This window comes from Lactuca sativa, chromosome 8 (genome assembly GCF_002870075.4).
Source record: "Lactuca sativa cultivar Salinas chromosome 8, Lsat_Salinas_v11, whole genome shotgun sequence".
NCBI classification, from domain to species: Eukaryota; Viridiplantae; Streptophyta; class Magnoliopsida; order Asterales; family Asteraceae; genus Lactuca; species Lactuca sativa.
The window spans coordinates 53,751,517-53,769,549 of NC_056630.2; the positions used below are offsets into that span (position 1 = coordinate 53,751,517).

Consider the following 18,033-nt stretch of genomic DNA (forward strand, 5'->3'; position numbering starts at 1 on the left):
AACGGATAAGATATCCATCTTTTAAATGTTTCATAAAAACCGGTTCCGGCCCTAAAAGTGGTTCCGGTTCCAAAAACCGGTTCCGGTTTTTAGACCCGGTTTTGCCGGACCCGATGGACCCAAACCCGGATTACCCGGAACCCGAATAAAGCCAATTTTTAAACCCGGAACCGAACCCGGTTCTACATATTCCGGTTCCAACGGTTCCGGTTCCGGTTCGATTCCGGTTCCGGTCCGATTTTTCGGTTCTAAATCTCATCCCTACACCCTGCTATTATACAACTACCGAATTTCAGCCATCATACGACCATCGAATCAAAGCCGTCATACAACCACCGACTCTCAGTCATCCCACAACCATACCAAGGCTATTACTAATATTGGCGATCGCCTTATAATCCTACATAATTAGTAAATAATATAGACAGTCAAACATATGATCCTACCTGAAAGCAATATATCAAACAAGAACCATAGAATAAGGCCATATCAGAGTTCTCCGACCATCTAAATTAAGCTATGTAAGACCCTTACAACGTTCACTCAACGATTAACCAATACTACAAATACCCACCCAAACATGACACATAAGAATAACATACAATCAACTAATCACATACTAAACAAAGACTATCCTAGTCTACTAGTATAATCATACCCTAACAATACCTATATCTTATCACACAAAGGATATGCAATGTCATACACAATATAGTGAGAAAACTCACTTGTAGCCAACTGATCAACCACAAGCCTCGTACACGAGTCTATCGACGAATCTGATAGCACAGACCACCTAATGTCAACCAGAGACTGATCCTCAGTCCAAAACTCAAATCCTTCAAAGTTTGACCAAAAGTCAAACGGGTCAATGGTTAAGCCACAATCAATGGTCAAATATGTCGGCGCACCATGGCCATCCATGCGGGTCGCATTGCTACCACTAGGCGACAAAATAGTCATAGATCTGGATCAAGGCTCACGTCGCGATCCATCCTTGGTCATGTCGCACTTTACAAGGCAAAGTACTAATTACATTAAGTGCTTAATCCAACAAGTCATAGGCTATCATTATCAGATTTGATCTATACAAGGCTTTTAATGTGTAAAGTTTCCAACTTTATCTAATCATAAGTCTCAAACAAGTTACAACTCAAACCCTAGGTTAAAATGGTCAAAAAAGCTAACACTTTCTTGCATGGGTCAAAAGGGAAGTCCAAAATGCCTTCAAAACAACACAAAGGGTCAAGAACATCAACCAATACCATCTTTGGACATGGAGTTCTCCAAACTTCATAGAAATCATGCCAAAAGGGACCAAAAACCAACAAAAATACTAGATCTATCATCAATCATTCAAAAAGCATAAGACTAGATCACTTACAAAGCTTGAGGAGGCCACAAGAAGGTATAAAATCTCTGAAGTTTGCTTCTCTTGACACAAAATAGCAACCAACTCTTCAATCTTTCTCTAAGGCACCAAACACAACAAAATAAGGCAAAACATGCTAGGTTTTTGGAGATGAAGGGTTTTTAGAGTTGCAGACTGAGCAATAGGGGAAAAGCTAGAAATTAGTGTCATTATATAGGACTTAAGGCCAGGATTAGGGTTTAGGTTGGATGTGTCTCCTCGTTGCGACCCTTACCTTGGTCGCATCCTGACTTATGACGTGGTTCGCAACGCTATACTTCAATACTCACGCTGTGACTAAAGGTTTTCCCCCAAAACCTTCTAACTTGAATTCCTCAAATTGACAAATTGACAATCTTGGAAATTGGTGTTACATACAAATAATTAAAACCTACCTTAAATATTTTAAAGAACATGCCTTAATGTTTTTGGCAAAAAATTATATATAAAAATCTAGATTTCTAAAGCTCATATGGTTTTCTATCGGTTTGACTTAAATAGTGAACCACATAGTTTTGTGTTCTAGACCACTTCATACCAACCAACTTATTTTTAATACACATACACATGATGCTTATAGAAGATCTTATTTTGAAGAGGGTTGCAACTTTTTTGAAATCCAAGTTTATTAAATATTGGGGAAGTTTTGAATCATTTAGCAAGATTGTCATTATAGGCAATGTCTTATATTTTGTCTTCAAACTTCTTTGTATGTGTATACAATTACCATTAAACAACAACCAAACAAGTTGGTACCAAATATAGTTGATACGCCACTAATAGCTAAATTTGTGTACCAAATATATTTCGAACGACACTGAGAAAAAAAGACGTGATACAATACCATGTTCACCCTTACATTTAACTTGATGATAACCTTTTGACGCTTTACATAATATGATCATCGATTTCGCAATGGTTTTCTTTGTGAGTTGTGAATTGTGAATTTGAATAGTCTTTACAAAAAAAACTTATATATTATGAAATAGACCGTATATTACAAATTATATGATTTATATTGATAATAGTTTTTGTGAAGATTTTTTTTATCTTTTTTTTTTGTGGGAACCATTCAAAAAGGAATTTTATAATTCACAACAAGACCAATTATGAAATTGGTAGTTATGTTGGGTAAAGAGTAAATGTAACACTAGTCAAAATATGTCAATAACAATCACATGTGATCATACCAATCATGTAATGTGATTTTGTTAAAACTAGTAATGTAGTAAACTTACTATGTATTTCATGATAATTCTAATATAAATATGAACTTTCATACATACTTTATAGTATAAATCAAAGTATATGTCCATACGATTCCAAAAATGTAGAGAACGTCGAAATCTAGCTTCGCGTAAAGAAGTTATGATAAACCGAACACTATAAAATCTTTATAACAAGAGTAATATAAAATAGTCTTAGAGTTAGCTATTGTAATCTATTAGAGAGTTGTAGTACTCGGAATTACCTACGCGTGCATATAAAGAACGTCAAAAACGAAGTTCGTATGCAAAAGTTATGGCCTTCCGAAGATGTCGCTGTCAGAAACCCTAATTTGACTGAACTCACGAGGTGAGCATCAAAACTCACGACGTTAGGAGTCAAAACGCCACATTTCGAAGCTAGAAGTCTACGGAATGATAACCCAAAATCTCAAGACGTGAGCAAGGTTTTCTCACAACGTGAGGACGCTGCAGGACACGAATTGGGGCTAGAAAACACGCGTTAAAGCTACAAGATAACTCTTACCTTAACTCAAGACGTGAACCTATCATTTCTCACGTCGTGAGGGCCAAAAATCAGCCTATAAATAGCCATTTCAACCCCAAGGCTTAGTACACCTGAATTTCTTCTATCTCTCTCTCTCTCTCTCTCTCTCTCTCTCTCTCTCTCGTTTGTTGAAGCCATTTCGCTTCCTGAGCCCGGTGATCGCGAACCGCTGATTGTTTTCAGTTAGATTCTATCGAATCACGATATTAAGGTGAGTTTCACGGCCCCACTTTCTAATATTTCGGGGGAAAACGCATGCTAAATATTATATATACGTTATTATTATGTCTATATGATAGTATATTAGTATCAACGTAGATAGTTATAATAACCGGGATATACTTATTTCGTATATGAAATTATACAACTATCGTAAAGTTGTTAGTATGTTATTGTTATAGTAGTGTACTAATGTAGATCTTGAGTTATACTTAGGATTCTATATATATTATGTGTGCGATATAGTTCCAGAGTTATACTCGGAAGTTCTATATGTTAATTGATAAATATGTTGTTATTGTTGGTTTTATGTCAAGATAAAACTGGATATGTTATATGTTGTTGTTGTTATTGTTACTTTTATGTTAATATAAAACTTAGTATTGCTATTGATAGTTTTATGTCAAGATAAAACTAGGAACGTTATATGTTGTTATTATTGGTTTTAGGTCAATATAAAACCTGGTTTTACGTCAAGATATAGCTGTTATACTGCCTAAATGTTATGAAGTTAAGAGTAATATTTAAAAGCGTAGTCTAGTGATTTAGGGTTTTAGACCTGAAAATGCTTTTGTTGTTAGAGCTATAGGAAGCCGTCAAAGTCTACATGAGCTACCTCATTCATCAACTAAGATAGGGGATCTTAGTGGAAGTCCTCTGACCTGTAACCGTTAATTCCGTGTGAGCGAGGAAGTCGTGTATGAATAAGATACGGATTGACGACCCCACTTGTGGTTGTTAATTACAACCCAAGACAAGCGAGTGACGATTCGTTCCTTTTATTTTTATTCCGGCGTCGATGAAGCGCGCGATGTTTGTTTCTCATGGTAAATCATGAGTGTATTGTTTCTCATGGTAAATCATGAGTGTATTGTTTTGTCAGAGGTTTTGTTGTCAAGCAGCGGTTACGGACTCATGGTAGCAAATTGTTAAAAACATTATACTTTGTCGTTACACAAGTATTAATGTTAAGTATAAGTTTTCCCCCTACTTATATCCTAGGTACTACTTGTATATTAAGTAGATAATTATACCTAACACACATACTCGTATAGAATTGAAATAAATTTATACGTAGTGGTTTTACTCGTATAGAATTGAAATAAGATTTATACGTAGCAATTTTCGTTTATATGGCATTATAAACACTTATATTCATAGTATACGAGACTTATAGGTAAACTACTTATTTGGTAAGTAAACTTTTATACCTAGGATATATATACTAAACGTTGGAGAGTCAAAATGATACTTTCAAAACTATACTTTTGAAACTCGGAATACGTATTATTTTTATATGGAGTCAAAACCTGTGGACTCACCAACTTTATGTTGACATATTTTAAATGCATGTGTTTTCAGGAAGTTGATAACTATGATACGAGAAATGACGTTACACTGCCCGGTATTTCCGCCGACGGCCGGGGTGTGACAGTAAAAAATATGGTCATTTTGTTAAATTAATCATATAATTTTGATATTTTGTGATTATCCTAATAATATACATTATAAGAAGAAGATTAATAATTTGAGAGGATAACCAACTATATTTTATATATACATTTTTGTCACATTTTTTTTTGACACCTTAGACACCATATCCATGACTTTGGCACCTCAAAGAGCAGTTTATCATTTTCTCAGGTCAACATCAATTTTCTCAAGAGACTTGTTATTGATTTGGTCGAGGTTCAAATTTTATCGGAGGTTAAAAGTGGAATTGAAGATCAAGAAGCCCCAAAAACTTTCAAAAACTTTAGAAATCAAAAATCTATAAATGGGCAAGGGTCACCAGAAAATTGATGTTGATCGAAGATGATGACCGAAGATTCGCCAGAGGTTCCATGGTAGCCGGAGATGTAGCCAGGTTCCATGGTAGCTGGAGATGTAGCCGAAAGTGCCAATTCATACCTAAAAATCGGTTAAACTTAGTAATAACCGATAATAAAAAACGTGCTCTATAAAAAGTTAAGTGCATAAAGTATAGTTCTTAATTTCTTATACAAGTCATTAACCCCACCTAATATGCTATTTGCTAATTCGCAGAAAGATCCAAAAAGGGGACAATTTGCGGGCACAAACGCCTGTTTTATAAAAAGTCAGGGATAAGGTTTTGTTTTACTCTCTTTTTTCATGGGCTTTGGTTAACATACGCCATATGCATCAATCCATTAAAGCAAAGCCAATCTCTACCTTTCTTTTGTTAACCTACCTTTTCCATCTTTCCATTAAACACAACAATGAAATAAACCATATTTGTGCACTTGTCTTGTAAACATGGCCCACCTCCTCCATTTAAGTCCTTACTCTTAAATCTATATTTTCCTTTTGTGGTAAAAACAAAAATTAAAATACAATTTGATTTTTGATTTTGAATTCGACTATTGTTTGTGGGTGTTTTTGAAACTTGGATATCAAGATAACAGCATTAATTGTACCCAACGAAAAAGAAGGTTCATGAACTATAGAATATGAGTGGACAAAAGTATGTTCTCACTTAAATTCTTAACTAATTTCCTGAAATATATATTCGCAAGATAGCTGGATATTAATCTGAATTTACAATCACTGATGTCGTTTTCTATCTGTAAAATTCATGGGTTTCAAAGAATGTCAATCCTTTCGAGACAAAATTTGGCCACTAGATATCTGTGGTGGGTGTAGCTCCTAGTATACACAAATGTGATGAGATTCTACCTGTCATAAACTTCAATACTTCCATGTTTCTAGTTCGATATTGATACTCAAAATTTGCCAATTCATTATCTATGAGATTATAACTAAAATTTCTTCTAATTCTAAGTCTTCTTCACAGATTCTGTGTTTTCTGTTTTTCACTTTAGCGAATGGTTGACCATGGAGTCGTGGGATGCCGGTTGAAATCGGATTTTCATGGATATAATCTATAATAGATGAGTGGCAATCTTGTAATTTCATATACACGATACCTACATGATTGTCAGGTTAGGGTTCATTGTTGCTGCTTCAATTGCAGCTTATGCAGTTAAGCAGGTCAACGTTAAACGTCCTCCGTCAACAGGTAATTCCATAATTCGTTTCTTTTTATTAAGAGGCGATTTTTTTTTTTCTAATTTCTATGGCTTTTTATGGATACTGATGTTGTTCAATGCCTCTAATGGTGAAATTGGAGCTCAGGTAACGATGAATCTACTTCTGGACAAAATAAAAAAGAAGAAGAAGATAAAAAACAGATTACGGTTTGTGTTATTGCAGAAGTTATTCTTAATTTCGTATTCAAATTTCAGTCTCATGACTGTTCCTAGGGTTTTCGTTTTTTACAGAATGAAGAGGAAGAGGAAAAAGAAGAGGTTAAACTAATTAGCGGTTTAATCAATGCACAATCAAACACTCCAGATTTTGAAGATGACATCTTACCTGAATTCGAAGATCTGTTATCCGGCGAGATTGATATTCCGTTTCCGACAGCCGAGAAAGAGCGTGTATACGAAATCGAAATGGCGAACAACGCAAACGAACTCGAACGATTACGGAACTTAGTCAAAGAGCTTGAAGAACGAGAAGTCAAACTCGAAGGCGAACTTCTCGAATACTACGGATTAAAGGAACAGGAATCCGATATCGTTGAATTACAAAGACAATTAAAAATCAAAACAGTCGAGATCGATATGTTGAACATTACCGTCAAATCGTTACAAACCGAGAGAAAAAAGCTTCAAGAAGAAGTCGTTAATGGAGCTAATTATAAAAAGGAATTAGATGCAGCCAGGAATAAAATCAAGGAGCTTCAAAGGCAGTTTCAACTCGAGGCGAATCAAACGAAAGGGCAATTGTTGTTATTGAAACAACAAGTTGGGATTCTTCAAACGAAAGAACAAGATGCATTCAAGAAGGATACTGATATTGAGAGAAAGTTGAAAAGCTTGAAGGAATTAGAAGTGGAAGTTGTTGAGCTTAAAAGGAAGAACAGAGAGCTTCAACATGAAAAGAGACAATTGGTTGTTAAACTTGATGCAGCTGAATCCAGAGTCGCAGTGCTTTCAAGTACAACCGAGGTAAATAAGATTGCAAGTTAAAAAATAAATTTTTTTAGGACAAAAATTGTAAAATTCATATACATTTAGGGATCAAAAGTGTAATTTTTTCTTCTTCTTTCTTATTTTTTTATTTTTTATTTTAAAAAAATAATAAGAAAGAAGAAAAAAAATCAAAAATTACAAACGTTGTCAATTTGTTGAATGCCATAATGCCTTTTCAGTAATGTAATTCCCATGGTGCTACTGCTACAGACAGAAATGGTGGCGAGGGTGAAAGAGGAGGTGAACAAATTAGCACACACAAATGAAGATCTGTTAAAGCAAGTCGAAGGACTCCAGATGAACAGATTCAGTGAAGTTGAAGAACTCGTCTACCTTCGTTGGGTTAACGCATGTCTGCGATTCGAGCTTCGAAACTACGAAACACCTTCAGGAAAAACTTCAGCTCGCGATCTCAACAAAAATTTAAGCCCTAGATCGCAAGAAAAAGCCAAACAGTTAATGTTAGAGTACGCAGGATCAGAACGCGGGCAAGGAGGCGACACAGATCTCGAAAGCAACTTCTCTCAACCATCTTCTCCAGGATCCGAAGATTTCGATACGGCTTCCATTGATAGTTCCATGAGTCGATACAGTAGTTTCAGTAAAAAGCCAAGTTTGATTCAAAAACTTAAAAAATGGGGGAAATCGAAAGATGATTCGAATTATTCCAGCGCTCTTACTTCACCTGCAAGGTCGTTTACCGGTGGATCTCCTAGGGTTAGCGTTAGTCAGAAACCGAGAGGTCCGTTAGAAGCTTTGATGTTACGAAACGCAGGTGAATCAGTCGCGATTACTACTTTCGGTGTAGCTGATCAGGATTCCGCTAATTCTCCAGAAACCCCAAATAATGTTGCATCATCGTTTCATTTGATGTCGAAATCGGTTGAAGGCGTTTTGGATGAGAAGTATCCTGCGTATAAAGATCGACATAAGCTTGCATTAGAACGCGAGAAGAAAATCAAGGAAAAAGCCGATCAAGCGAGAGCTGCTAGGTTTGGTGATAGTACTACAAGTTTCAAGCCACCGAGTTACAGTAAATCAGTGAGTTTGCCGCCAAAACTTGCTCAAGTGAAAGAGAGAGCAGTGATTTCTCCTTCTGCTGATGTCATTTCCGGCGATCAGTCAACCGATGGAAAGTCAACGAGCATGCCACCTGTCAGTAAGATTCCATTTGCCGATATTGAAAAGAGACCGCCTAGAACTCCACGTCCTCCTCCGAAACGCACCGGAGCCGCTCCTGCAACCACCGCTAATCCAGTATCTACAGGTGGTGGTCCTCCGCCTCCACCTCCTCCACCAGGTGCTCCCCCACCACCGCCACCACCTGGCGGCCCACCCCGCCCACCTCCTCCACCGGGAACCCTAGCTAGAGGAGCCGGTGGCGGTGATAAAGTTCATAGAGCTCCAGAGTTGGTTGAATTTTACCAAAGTTTGATGAAACGTGAAGCTAAAAAAGATACGTCAATCATATCTTCATCTGCATCAAACACAGCGGATGCAAGAAGTAACATGATCGGAGAGATTGAAAACCGGTCAACTTTCCTGTTAGCTGTACGTTTCAAGATTCTAATCTCCCATTAAATCAAATGTTTATGCTTAAATATTTACTAATTGACACTGTCTTTGTTTTCAGGTAAAAGCTGACGTGGAAACTCAAGGTGATTTTGTCGAGTCACTTGCATCTGAAGTCCGAGCTGCTTCTTTCACAGATATAGAAGATTTGGTGACTTTCGTGAACTGGCTTGATGAAGAACTCTCATTTTTGGTATGTTATTTAAGATTTGTTACATAATTATTAAAAGTAATTTATATTTTGGTCCAAGAAGTTTTTGTTTTTTTGCAAATTTTGCTCTTATTTGAGGTTTTCTTTATCCTCTATTTCAAGTAAAATGACTATTTTAGTCCATAAGTATAACTGCTTTTGCAGTTTTGTCGTTTTCTTTGGCAAATTTGGTTCTTTTTTTTTTTTTTTTAGAATACCACCAAAAAAGTTAAAAAAAACACTCAAAGTTTTACTAAAATTGAAATGTTTTTGGTCTCTGTTTCCATGTAACTTTCTACTTTGGTCCCTTATTGTAATTCATTTTTGCAATTTTGTTCTTAAGAAGTTTTATTTTGTAATTTTGTTCCTTATTTGACATTCTAGTAATGTTTTTGCTCTTTATTCCAAGTAAAATGATTACTTTGGTACCTGAGTTTTTTAACTTTAGTCCAAAAGTAAGAAAAAATGACCAAAATTATTAAAGAAAACTTCTTGAGATCAAAACTGAAACATTTAGCTACGTTCAGGGACCAAAAATGTAATTTACTCAAAATTATCTATATGTTTTTCAGGTTGATGAACGGGCAGTCTTGAAGCATTTTGATTGGCCAGAAGGAAAAGCAGATGCATTTAGAGAAGCAGCTTTTGAATATCAAGATCTAATGAAACTCGAAAAACAAGTCTCTAATTTTGTCGATGATCCAAGTGTCCCATGTGAACCCGCTTTGAAGAAAATGTACAAGTTGCTAGAAAAGTATGTTTCAACACTTTTTTATTTTCCATTATTAACATCAATATTTAATTTTATATAATCAATTAATCACCATAGCTAATTAGCTACTCTTTATAAAATATCCAATTTTTTTTAGAGTGGAGAACAGTGTTTACGCATTACTAAGGACAAGAGACATGGCAATGTCGAGATATAAAGAATTCGGGATTCCAATAAATTGGTTACAAGATTCCGGAGTTGTAGGCAAGGTATTGTTTTTGTTTGTTAGTATAATACTATAATTCAATAAAACCTTTTTTTTTTAATAAAATAAACAATAAAAAACATTTTTTTTTTCTTCCAGATCAAGCTTTCGTCTGTGCAATTGGCTAGAAAATACATGAAGCGGGTTGCATCAGAACTTGATGCGTTGGATGGACCCGAGAAAGAACCAAACAGAGAGTTTTTGGTGCTTCAGGGTGTGCGATTTGCTTTTCGTGTTCATCAGGTAAAATATATTTGAGAAATGATCAATTTTTATACAGATATTTTTTATAATATGTGTTGCTAAAATTATTGTGTTTTTACAGTTTGCAGGAGGGTTTGATTCAGAGAGTATGAAGGCATTTGAAGAACTAAGAAGCCGAATGAACAAACAAACAACCGAAGAAAATACGCCTGAAGCTTGAGTGTTACATGATTTTTTTTTATTCCTTTTTCTTTTTCTCATGTTTATATATTTTGTATTTTAGTTTGTTTTATGTTACTGCCTCCATGCAGATAAATATACCTTATATTGAATTATATTATACAACCAATAGGTCAAATTCAAATGACAAGATATATATGCTCATTTTTACGAAATATAATGTCTAAACATGACTTTTGGCGAATTGGGATCATAGGGAGGAATGGATTGTGATTTTAGTTAACAACACACATATGTAGTATAAACAAAGTTATTGGAATGATGAATTTGAATACATATGTATATGTAAATTTCATACAAAAGGGTAAAGGAAAAATGTGTTGTTATTTCTTGAAACTATAGGACTAAAAAGAAATAGATACAAATGAGTATGAACCATGGGAGTAAATAAAAATAAAGGGGTAACTTAGATATATTCCATAAAGGAAGTTTAGGTTTCAAAAAGGGAACATCCAAAATAGTACTCTATGATTTAGCCCCGTAATAAGCTATAGGTAAGTTTAAATGAGCAATTTAGAGGGTGGAGTTTCTCTTTTTTTTATTAGGCGTGGAATTGGTATATTATCGACTTTTTTTTAAACCGTTTATCGTATTAACTATAATTGACAGAATAATTTGAGTACCAGTACCGTACCAATTTATTTGGCTATCAAAAATTTTGGTTGGTACGGTATTGGTATTGATATATACCAAAAACTTATATATATATATATATATATATATATATATATATATATATATATATATATATATATATATATATATATATATATATATATATATATATATATATATATATATATATATGAAGAGTTTGACACTTGATTAGGCTTCACATTGTAATCACCTAGTTTTAGAGAGTTTTCCAAAATTGGAAACAAAATAAGCAAAAAACTGTCATGTCATCAGTGTTTAGTACTATTAGTACACAATATCTATAAAATAAAATAACATCATCTATAAAATAAAGTAAATGTATTATGTTTGGTTTTTATTCAAAAATTGTTTCATAAACACAAAGATAGCAACAAAAGACTTTACTTTTGAACAAAATAAAACTAGTTTTATACCCACCAATGATCATTTTGCAAAGATCTAGAAAGATTAAACATAACCAAAGAAGAAGAAAGTAAAAAACAACATTTGAAGAATTTGGTTTTTTTGGCAATTAGAATGTTGATGAAGATGGTTTGAAGCTCCAAGGTAGAAGGTCTCTAGAGATATCCACCAACAATTAATCAACTTGATAAGATGCTAGTCTTCATCTTGTAATAAAAGAATCCTTTAAGCCTTTAAGAACAAAACAAAGCTTTTGTTCTAAAGGAGAGTTCAATTAAAGTATCAAATTCTTCCTACTTTGATCTTAGTACTTTAAAAGACAAAAACTAGAGAGAATATAAAAATATGAAGTCATAATTTTCATGGTTTTTGACTAGTAAAAGAAGAGATACATGCAAGCCTTTTAATCATCTTAATCCATGTCCTTACCCATTAAATCTTGATGCTTTAATACACCATGCATCTAGCAACAAAAGGCTATAAGTGCAATGTAGCATCCCAAAAGTTAAGACTGAAATTTTGATTTTTAAATTAATAAAATGATTATCTAAACAACATCATAGAAACCATGGTGAATCAAAGTGTATCAATAACATCCAAGTACATCAGAGTAATATAAAAATGCGGAACGATATGGTGTGTGCACTGCAATCATCCTAGGCTCTTCCCCTTCGAACCAAAAGTACTTGAAACATAAACTGAAAATTGTAAGAACAAAGCTTAGAGAGTTCCCTAAAATATCACATACCATACATATCAAACATATAACAGGCCCCACCCATCATTGGGGTTGGCTCGACATCGAGCCCCACTCGGAATAGATCTGTTAGTCATCAGGCTCTGCCCAATATACATATAAACAAATAAACATATAATCATATAAACAAATAAACATATAATTATATAATTATATTATTGTGGGTTGAAAACCCTATGTACTCACCAGGTTTCCCAACCTGACCCACTCAGTTTATTTATATCACAAGTGTCGATATGAAGTTACATTACACTGAGAGATTAAGGAGATATAAATCACTAGTGATAATGAATGTAAGTTCTGTTTATGCTTATGTTTCTGTATTGACGATGACATCCCAAATGTTTTAAAATGAATAAAAATACTTTTCTTCAGAAATGCTTTGATAACGTATTTATCATGTTTCACTGAGAACAAATTCCACAACATTTTTATTAAAAGAGGTACTCTGATTTTTTATAAAGCATAAACAAAATCGGTATTTTCTGGCCGTGAAAATAGGGATGTCATATTATGGTCATTAGGCATTTAATAGATCAAGTTAGGGCCCTGGAATTCAAAGGGCTTGGGTTTTAGACCCAATTGGATATGCATTATAGGTTATGTGATCCAAGCTCTCAGATTGTATCTTGGATTCAAAGGGTATGATAGTAAAAGTGATGCTTCAAATATTTTCTTGAACTAAGGATTCTATTTTGGATGGTTTTAAGTCAAAGGATATTTGATGAGATTGTAGGGCTTTTCATTACCTTTCCGAGAATATAAAGAATGCCGAAAATGGATGTGGGACGAATAAGTTATGCCCATTGAAAGTTAGAATGGGAAAGAGTTTTGCATGTACCCTTGGCGTACAAGTCATGTATACTAGGCGTACTTGGCTTAAATGGTTGCGGTAATTCTCCCTGCTACATTGGACGTACCTAGAGTATGCTAGGTGTACATGTGGCAGGTTCAAGCCCTAATTTTTGGTTCTTGGACCCTATTTAAAGGTTTTAACCTTTTGGAAACCCTTCTTATCTTCAACTTCCATCCTTTAAAGCAGTTCCCTCAAAACCATAGCCCCATTTATGAGATTCTTGATCCCTTTGAGTGATTTGGAGTGTTCTTGGTGCATAGTAGAGAAGAAGGAGCTCATTGGAGAAGTGTTGGTTGGCTTGAAGCTTGTTTATCCAGACCTTGTTCATCTTGATCTTTCTTCTGGAGGTATAAAGATTCAAACTATATGGATCTTTAGTGCATATCTAGTTTTAGGTTATTACCCTAAATACTAATTAGGGATAATTTTGGATATGTTAAGTGTGAGGATCCCTGTAGCAGCAATGCGTGTGTGATTTGGTTATCTTCAGATTGAGGTGAGTCTCCTTACTATTCTTAGGGGTCGAAGGGACCAATGCCAACCCACTGGAATGTGTTATGTAGGATGCTAGCTGTCTTTGTGACTCTTGCATTGTATGTTGGGCTGGGCCCATAGGCATGTATGTAGGGTTGGGCCCATTTCATTAGTGGGTTGGTCCCATTGTATGTTGGGCTAGGCCTATTATATGACGGGCTAGGCCTAATTGTATGTTGGGATGGGCCTATTGATTAGGAAAGGCTAGGTTCATTATGTGGGCTAGGCCTATTGATATATATGGTATGTGGTATTGTGGGGAATTCACTAGACTTTGTGCTTATAGTTTTATGGTTATGGTTTTAGGTACTTCTAATTGGAAAGGGAAGGGCCAGATGTCATTGCACTGCATCCCCCCAAAGTTTATTCCACAATAGCTGCTTATGACTTTTGCTATGACGTTTAAATATTATTTTCACCTTGAATGTTTTTGGGAACAAATTGTTTTATGGAATAATGTTTTAAAAATAAAATTTTTTGCTTGGATTTTTGGGATGTTACAAGTTGGTATCAGAGCCTTGCTTTGAGGAATTCCGGCACACTCCCGGGTGTGTTTAAACTCAAACTGAGGAATTGGTAACCTTTTTGAAAGAAAATAAGTTTTCTAAGAAGATTTTTATAACGAAAAATAGGGCGTGATGCGTGTAATCAGCTGAGCTCAAGTAAGTGATTCCTAGAATACCCATACATGTTTATATGTTATATGATATGAATGCTTGCATGCTAGGATAATTCTAAGGATACCCTCAAGCATTGCATGATAGATTGTCCTGATATGTGATGCCTTGTAGCCTAGGAGTATAGGATGCTACGCTACATTTGGAATCTATCTTGGTAGAAGTGATTGCTAAGTGTATGATTTAAAAGTTGTATATTATTAGGATCATATAGCCCTAGAATGATTCATTTAAGCCTTATTTCATGTTCATTGTCTAGTTGTGGTCCTAGGGTATAGTCATTCATCTGACAATCTATTTGATTCCGTATTGTGTATAATTTTCATGCATAAGGTAGCCAACAATGTTAGTAGAAGTTCCTAGCATGATAGTTTGTGTCTTAGAGTGTTATTGCACAAATGTTGCTTGCTTTATAGGACTCTTAGTGATGTGAGTTAACTATTAATTATGGTAAGTCACATGCTGCAAAGGTTAAATAATCTCATAGTGATGATTTTGGCCCTATTGTGCAGCTCTCGTTTGAGTCTAGCCGTTGTAGGGTTTAGTCTTTTAGTCGAAGGATTATCTAATTTTTTTTTGCATGTGATTGTATTCATGAAGTAGTTAGCTGACATTAGTGGGAGTTCTTCAGCAGCTGATGGCAGGGTGAGGTCAGGAACCTAGGAGAGCCTAGGAAGTGTTTTAGTGGGTTTGGATGCGTTGTTTAGCATTGTTTAGTGGTTATTTGGGATACCAGCTTGAGAAGGTGACTTAGAAGATTCGAGATAATTCTTGAGGATGGTATGGATAGGTGTGTAAGGTAGTATTAGGCCGTACTACTGAAAGCACAATATCCATACTCGAATCAAGGAAAGTCATATAGATTCTAAAAAGCCTATAGGATGAGGAATTTTATGGGTATGATCTGATTATTGTATGGTCGCTTTTTCAGAATGGTGATGATCACTTGTGGAGGAGGATATGGTTCAGGCTCAGGTGCTGGCATTGAGCTGATGGATGAGCAGATGCGAGAATTTATTTTTTTGGAGATCACTCGCTGTATTTTGAAGTAGACTCCTGTGATTTTTGGTACGGTCAAAGGGGGGATCATGGAGATTATAGAGGAGCGTCAGGATGCGTACCACACTGGGATTATGGAGCTTCTAGATGAGCAACTTGGGGCCTTTCGATTTGAGATCACATCATGATAGTTTGGAGTGTGGATTCTCTCATTTTGGGATTTCAAGGCCTATGGAGCTCCGAAGTTCTTTGGGGCTAAGGATCTCATTGCTAGCCGCCGATGGATCGTTGACATGGAGAATGCCCAACGGACGAGATTTTTCCCTAAGGGGGTGAAGGTGGGATTTAAATCATGTCTTTTAAGAGACCGAGCCCGTGACTGGTGGAGGTTGGCCGTGCATTAGGATCTGCGGCTGTTGTGGCCATGTCTTAAGAGAAGTTTGTCACAAGATTCCAGAAGGAGTTTGCATCAACAATAGAGGTGTAGCAGCCGGTGAGCGAGTTTCAAGACCTTTGTTAGACTACTAAGACTATGGCATAGATCATTGCAAAGTTCTAGGAGCGGGCTTTGTTGGTTTTATTCTAGACGGTCTTGTGAATTATATTGTTAGTGTGAGCTCATTATCCACCGACGTAGATGAATTGGAAAACCATATTCATCAAATACTCGGACAACCCATAAGCCTTTATGAATTACACTGATGAAGGAAGCCCTGGTTGTGTAGTCAAACCCTTACCTTAAATGGTTCATCAAGCGAGATAATTTCTCCCTGATAATATTGGACTAGGATCTGTGAGGATCGGTAGGAATAAGGATGTAGGAATGTAAGCCTATATGGATATGGTATGGCAACGGTTAGTGTTGCAGGTATGATAATTAAGAAATATTATCATATAGGATTGAAATCCCTATGTATCTCACCAGGTTTCCCAACCTGATCCACTCAACTTATATGTATCACAATTCACAGGTATCAAGACTTAAGCAAGTGGAGCTTGATTAGGACGCTGAGTGGTTAAGAGACAACCTCAGGACCATCAGGTCTTTATGCTATAAATTGTGTATATGTATTGATTATGACATCCTTAGGGTTTTAATATTTTGGAAACAAAAATTTGTAATCAAAATGATCTTTTGTACTGGGATTTTCCGCAAATATAAATATATGATTTTTAAAGCATAAAGAAAAGTTTTAATTGGTTCTGAAAATTAGAGGATGTCACAATATATATATATATATATATATATATATATATATATATATATATATATATATATATATATATAAACACACACACACACACACACTCCCACACACATAATATTCACCATAAATATATGTAAATTATCAATAACACAATATAAATTCGCCTATTATGTAACAAAACACATCCACAACATCACGTGTTAGAGTAAAGTTACTCATTTGGCTAGTTAGTAAGACTAATCCCTGCTTCGGTCTCTGGCTTCCGCTTCTTCTCAGCTTGCCACTTTACCAACACATATTCAACAAATATCAAGTTCCTTAGAGCCTATCACAATTTACTATAAGCTAAACTCTGTGACCAGTTGTCACCAAACTCTTCAAACTCCAGAAGACAACTACTTAATATCTTAACCCCGTAAGATATTAGCTAAATATCACATTTCTAACAATTCTACAATTTAGGGTTTATAACCCAAAATAACCAATCCATGGAATCCACTTGTTAGAATTACAACATGGTTCATAATAATACCACATTATGAATTCTAACAACTAACTTGCATTTCAATAATTTCTTGTAATTATGCTATAAATCATGATAACATAATAACAAAACAAGAGGATACCTTAGCCTAGTCAGAAGGTCATACCCTCACGTTCTTGCACCGACCCTCCGATCAAAATCTCGAGAATTAATCTATAGGTCTCTCTTTTTGATCTCATTTTGTCAAACTCCCCAAATGGACAAAAAACTCCATTTATATACACAATACTTGTGAGGGGGCGCATCGTTCCATCTAGTGGACGCATCACACTTATGATGTAACACATGTTTTACGGGATGAGCCGATTTAGGGTTACAAGGAGTCAAAAGGTCGAATTTTGGAAGAAGTGGGGTCTCACGATGTGACCTTTGAGTGGTCATGACGTGAGAGGGCTAATGTGATAAGTTTTGTTCGAGACTAGTCTCATGACGTAAGGCATAGAGGCTCACGACGTGAGAACTGATGCAACCTAAGCCCATGATCTTTTAGTATTTACTTCGTATCTAAGTCCCTCTAAAACCATTTTAGGGTTCATTATCAGCCTCCAAAATCTCTATCACATCATAAAACCCTAGCCTTATACCTTGCTTGGTTCTTGGACCTTTTGGAGTATTTCTTGGGTTGGAGAAAAAAGAGAAGAAGAAGAAGAAGGTGATGTTTTGAAGAGGCTTTCAAGGAATCATCATCACCTCATATGGTTTCTAGAACCTTCTAAATGTCAAAGCTTCCACCTTTATTGTTGTTTGTGGATAGA

General features: G+C 35.4%; 1 protein-coding gene across 1 annotated transcript; it reads left to right on the top strand.

Moving 5' to 3' along the window:
- The first annotated feature begins 6,033 nt into the window (after positions 1 to 6,033).
- LOC111899948 (protein CHUP1, chloroplastic) lies at positions 6,034 to 10,774 on the top strand. Its single transcript, XM_023895828.3, has 9 exons — positions 6,034 to 6,443; positions 6,560 to 6,621; positions 6,706 to 7,437; positions 7,672 to 9,012; positions 9,095 to 9,226; positions 9,796 to 9,977; positions 10,093 to 10,204; positions 10,300 to 10,443; positions 10,526 to 10,774. The coding sequence occupies exons 1-9, from the start codon at positions 6,356 to 6,358 to the stop codon at positions 10,622 to 10,624; spliced, it is 2,892 nt and encodes a 963-aa protein (XP_023751596.1). The 5' UTR covers positions 6,034 to 6,355; the 3' UTR covers positions 10,625 to 10,774.
- Positions 10,775 to 18,033: the final 7,259 nt, after the last annotated feature.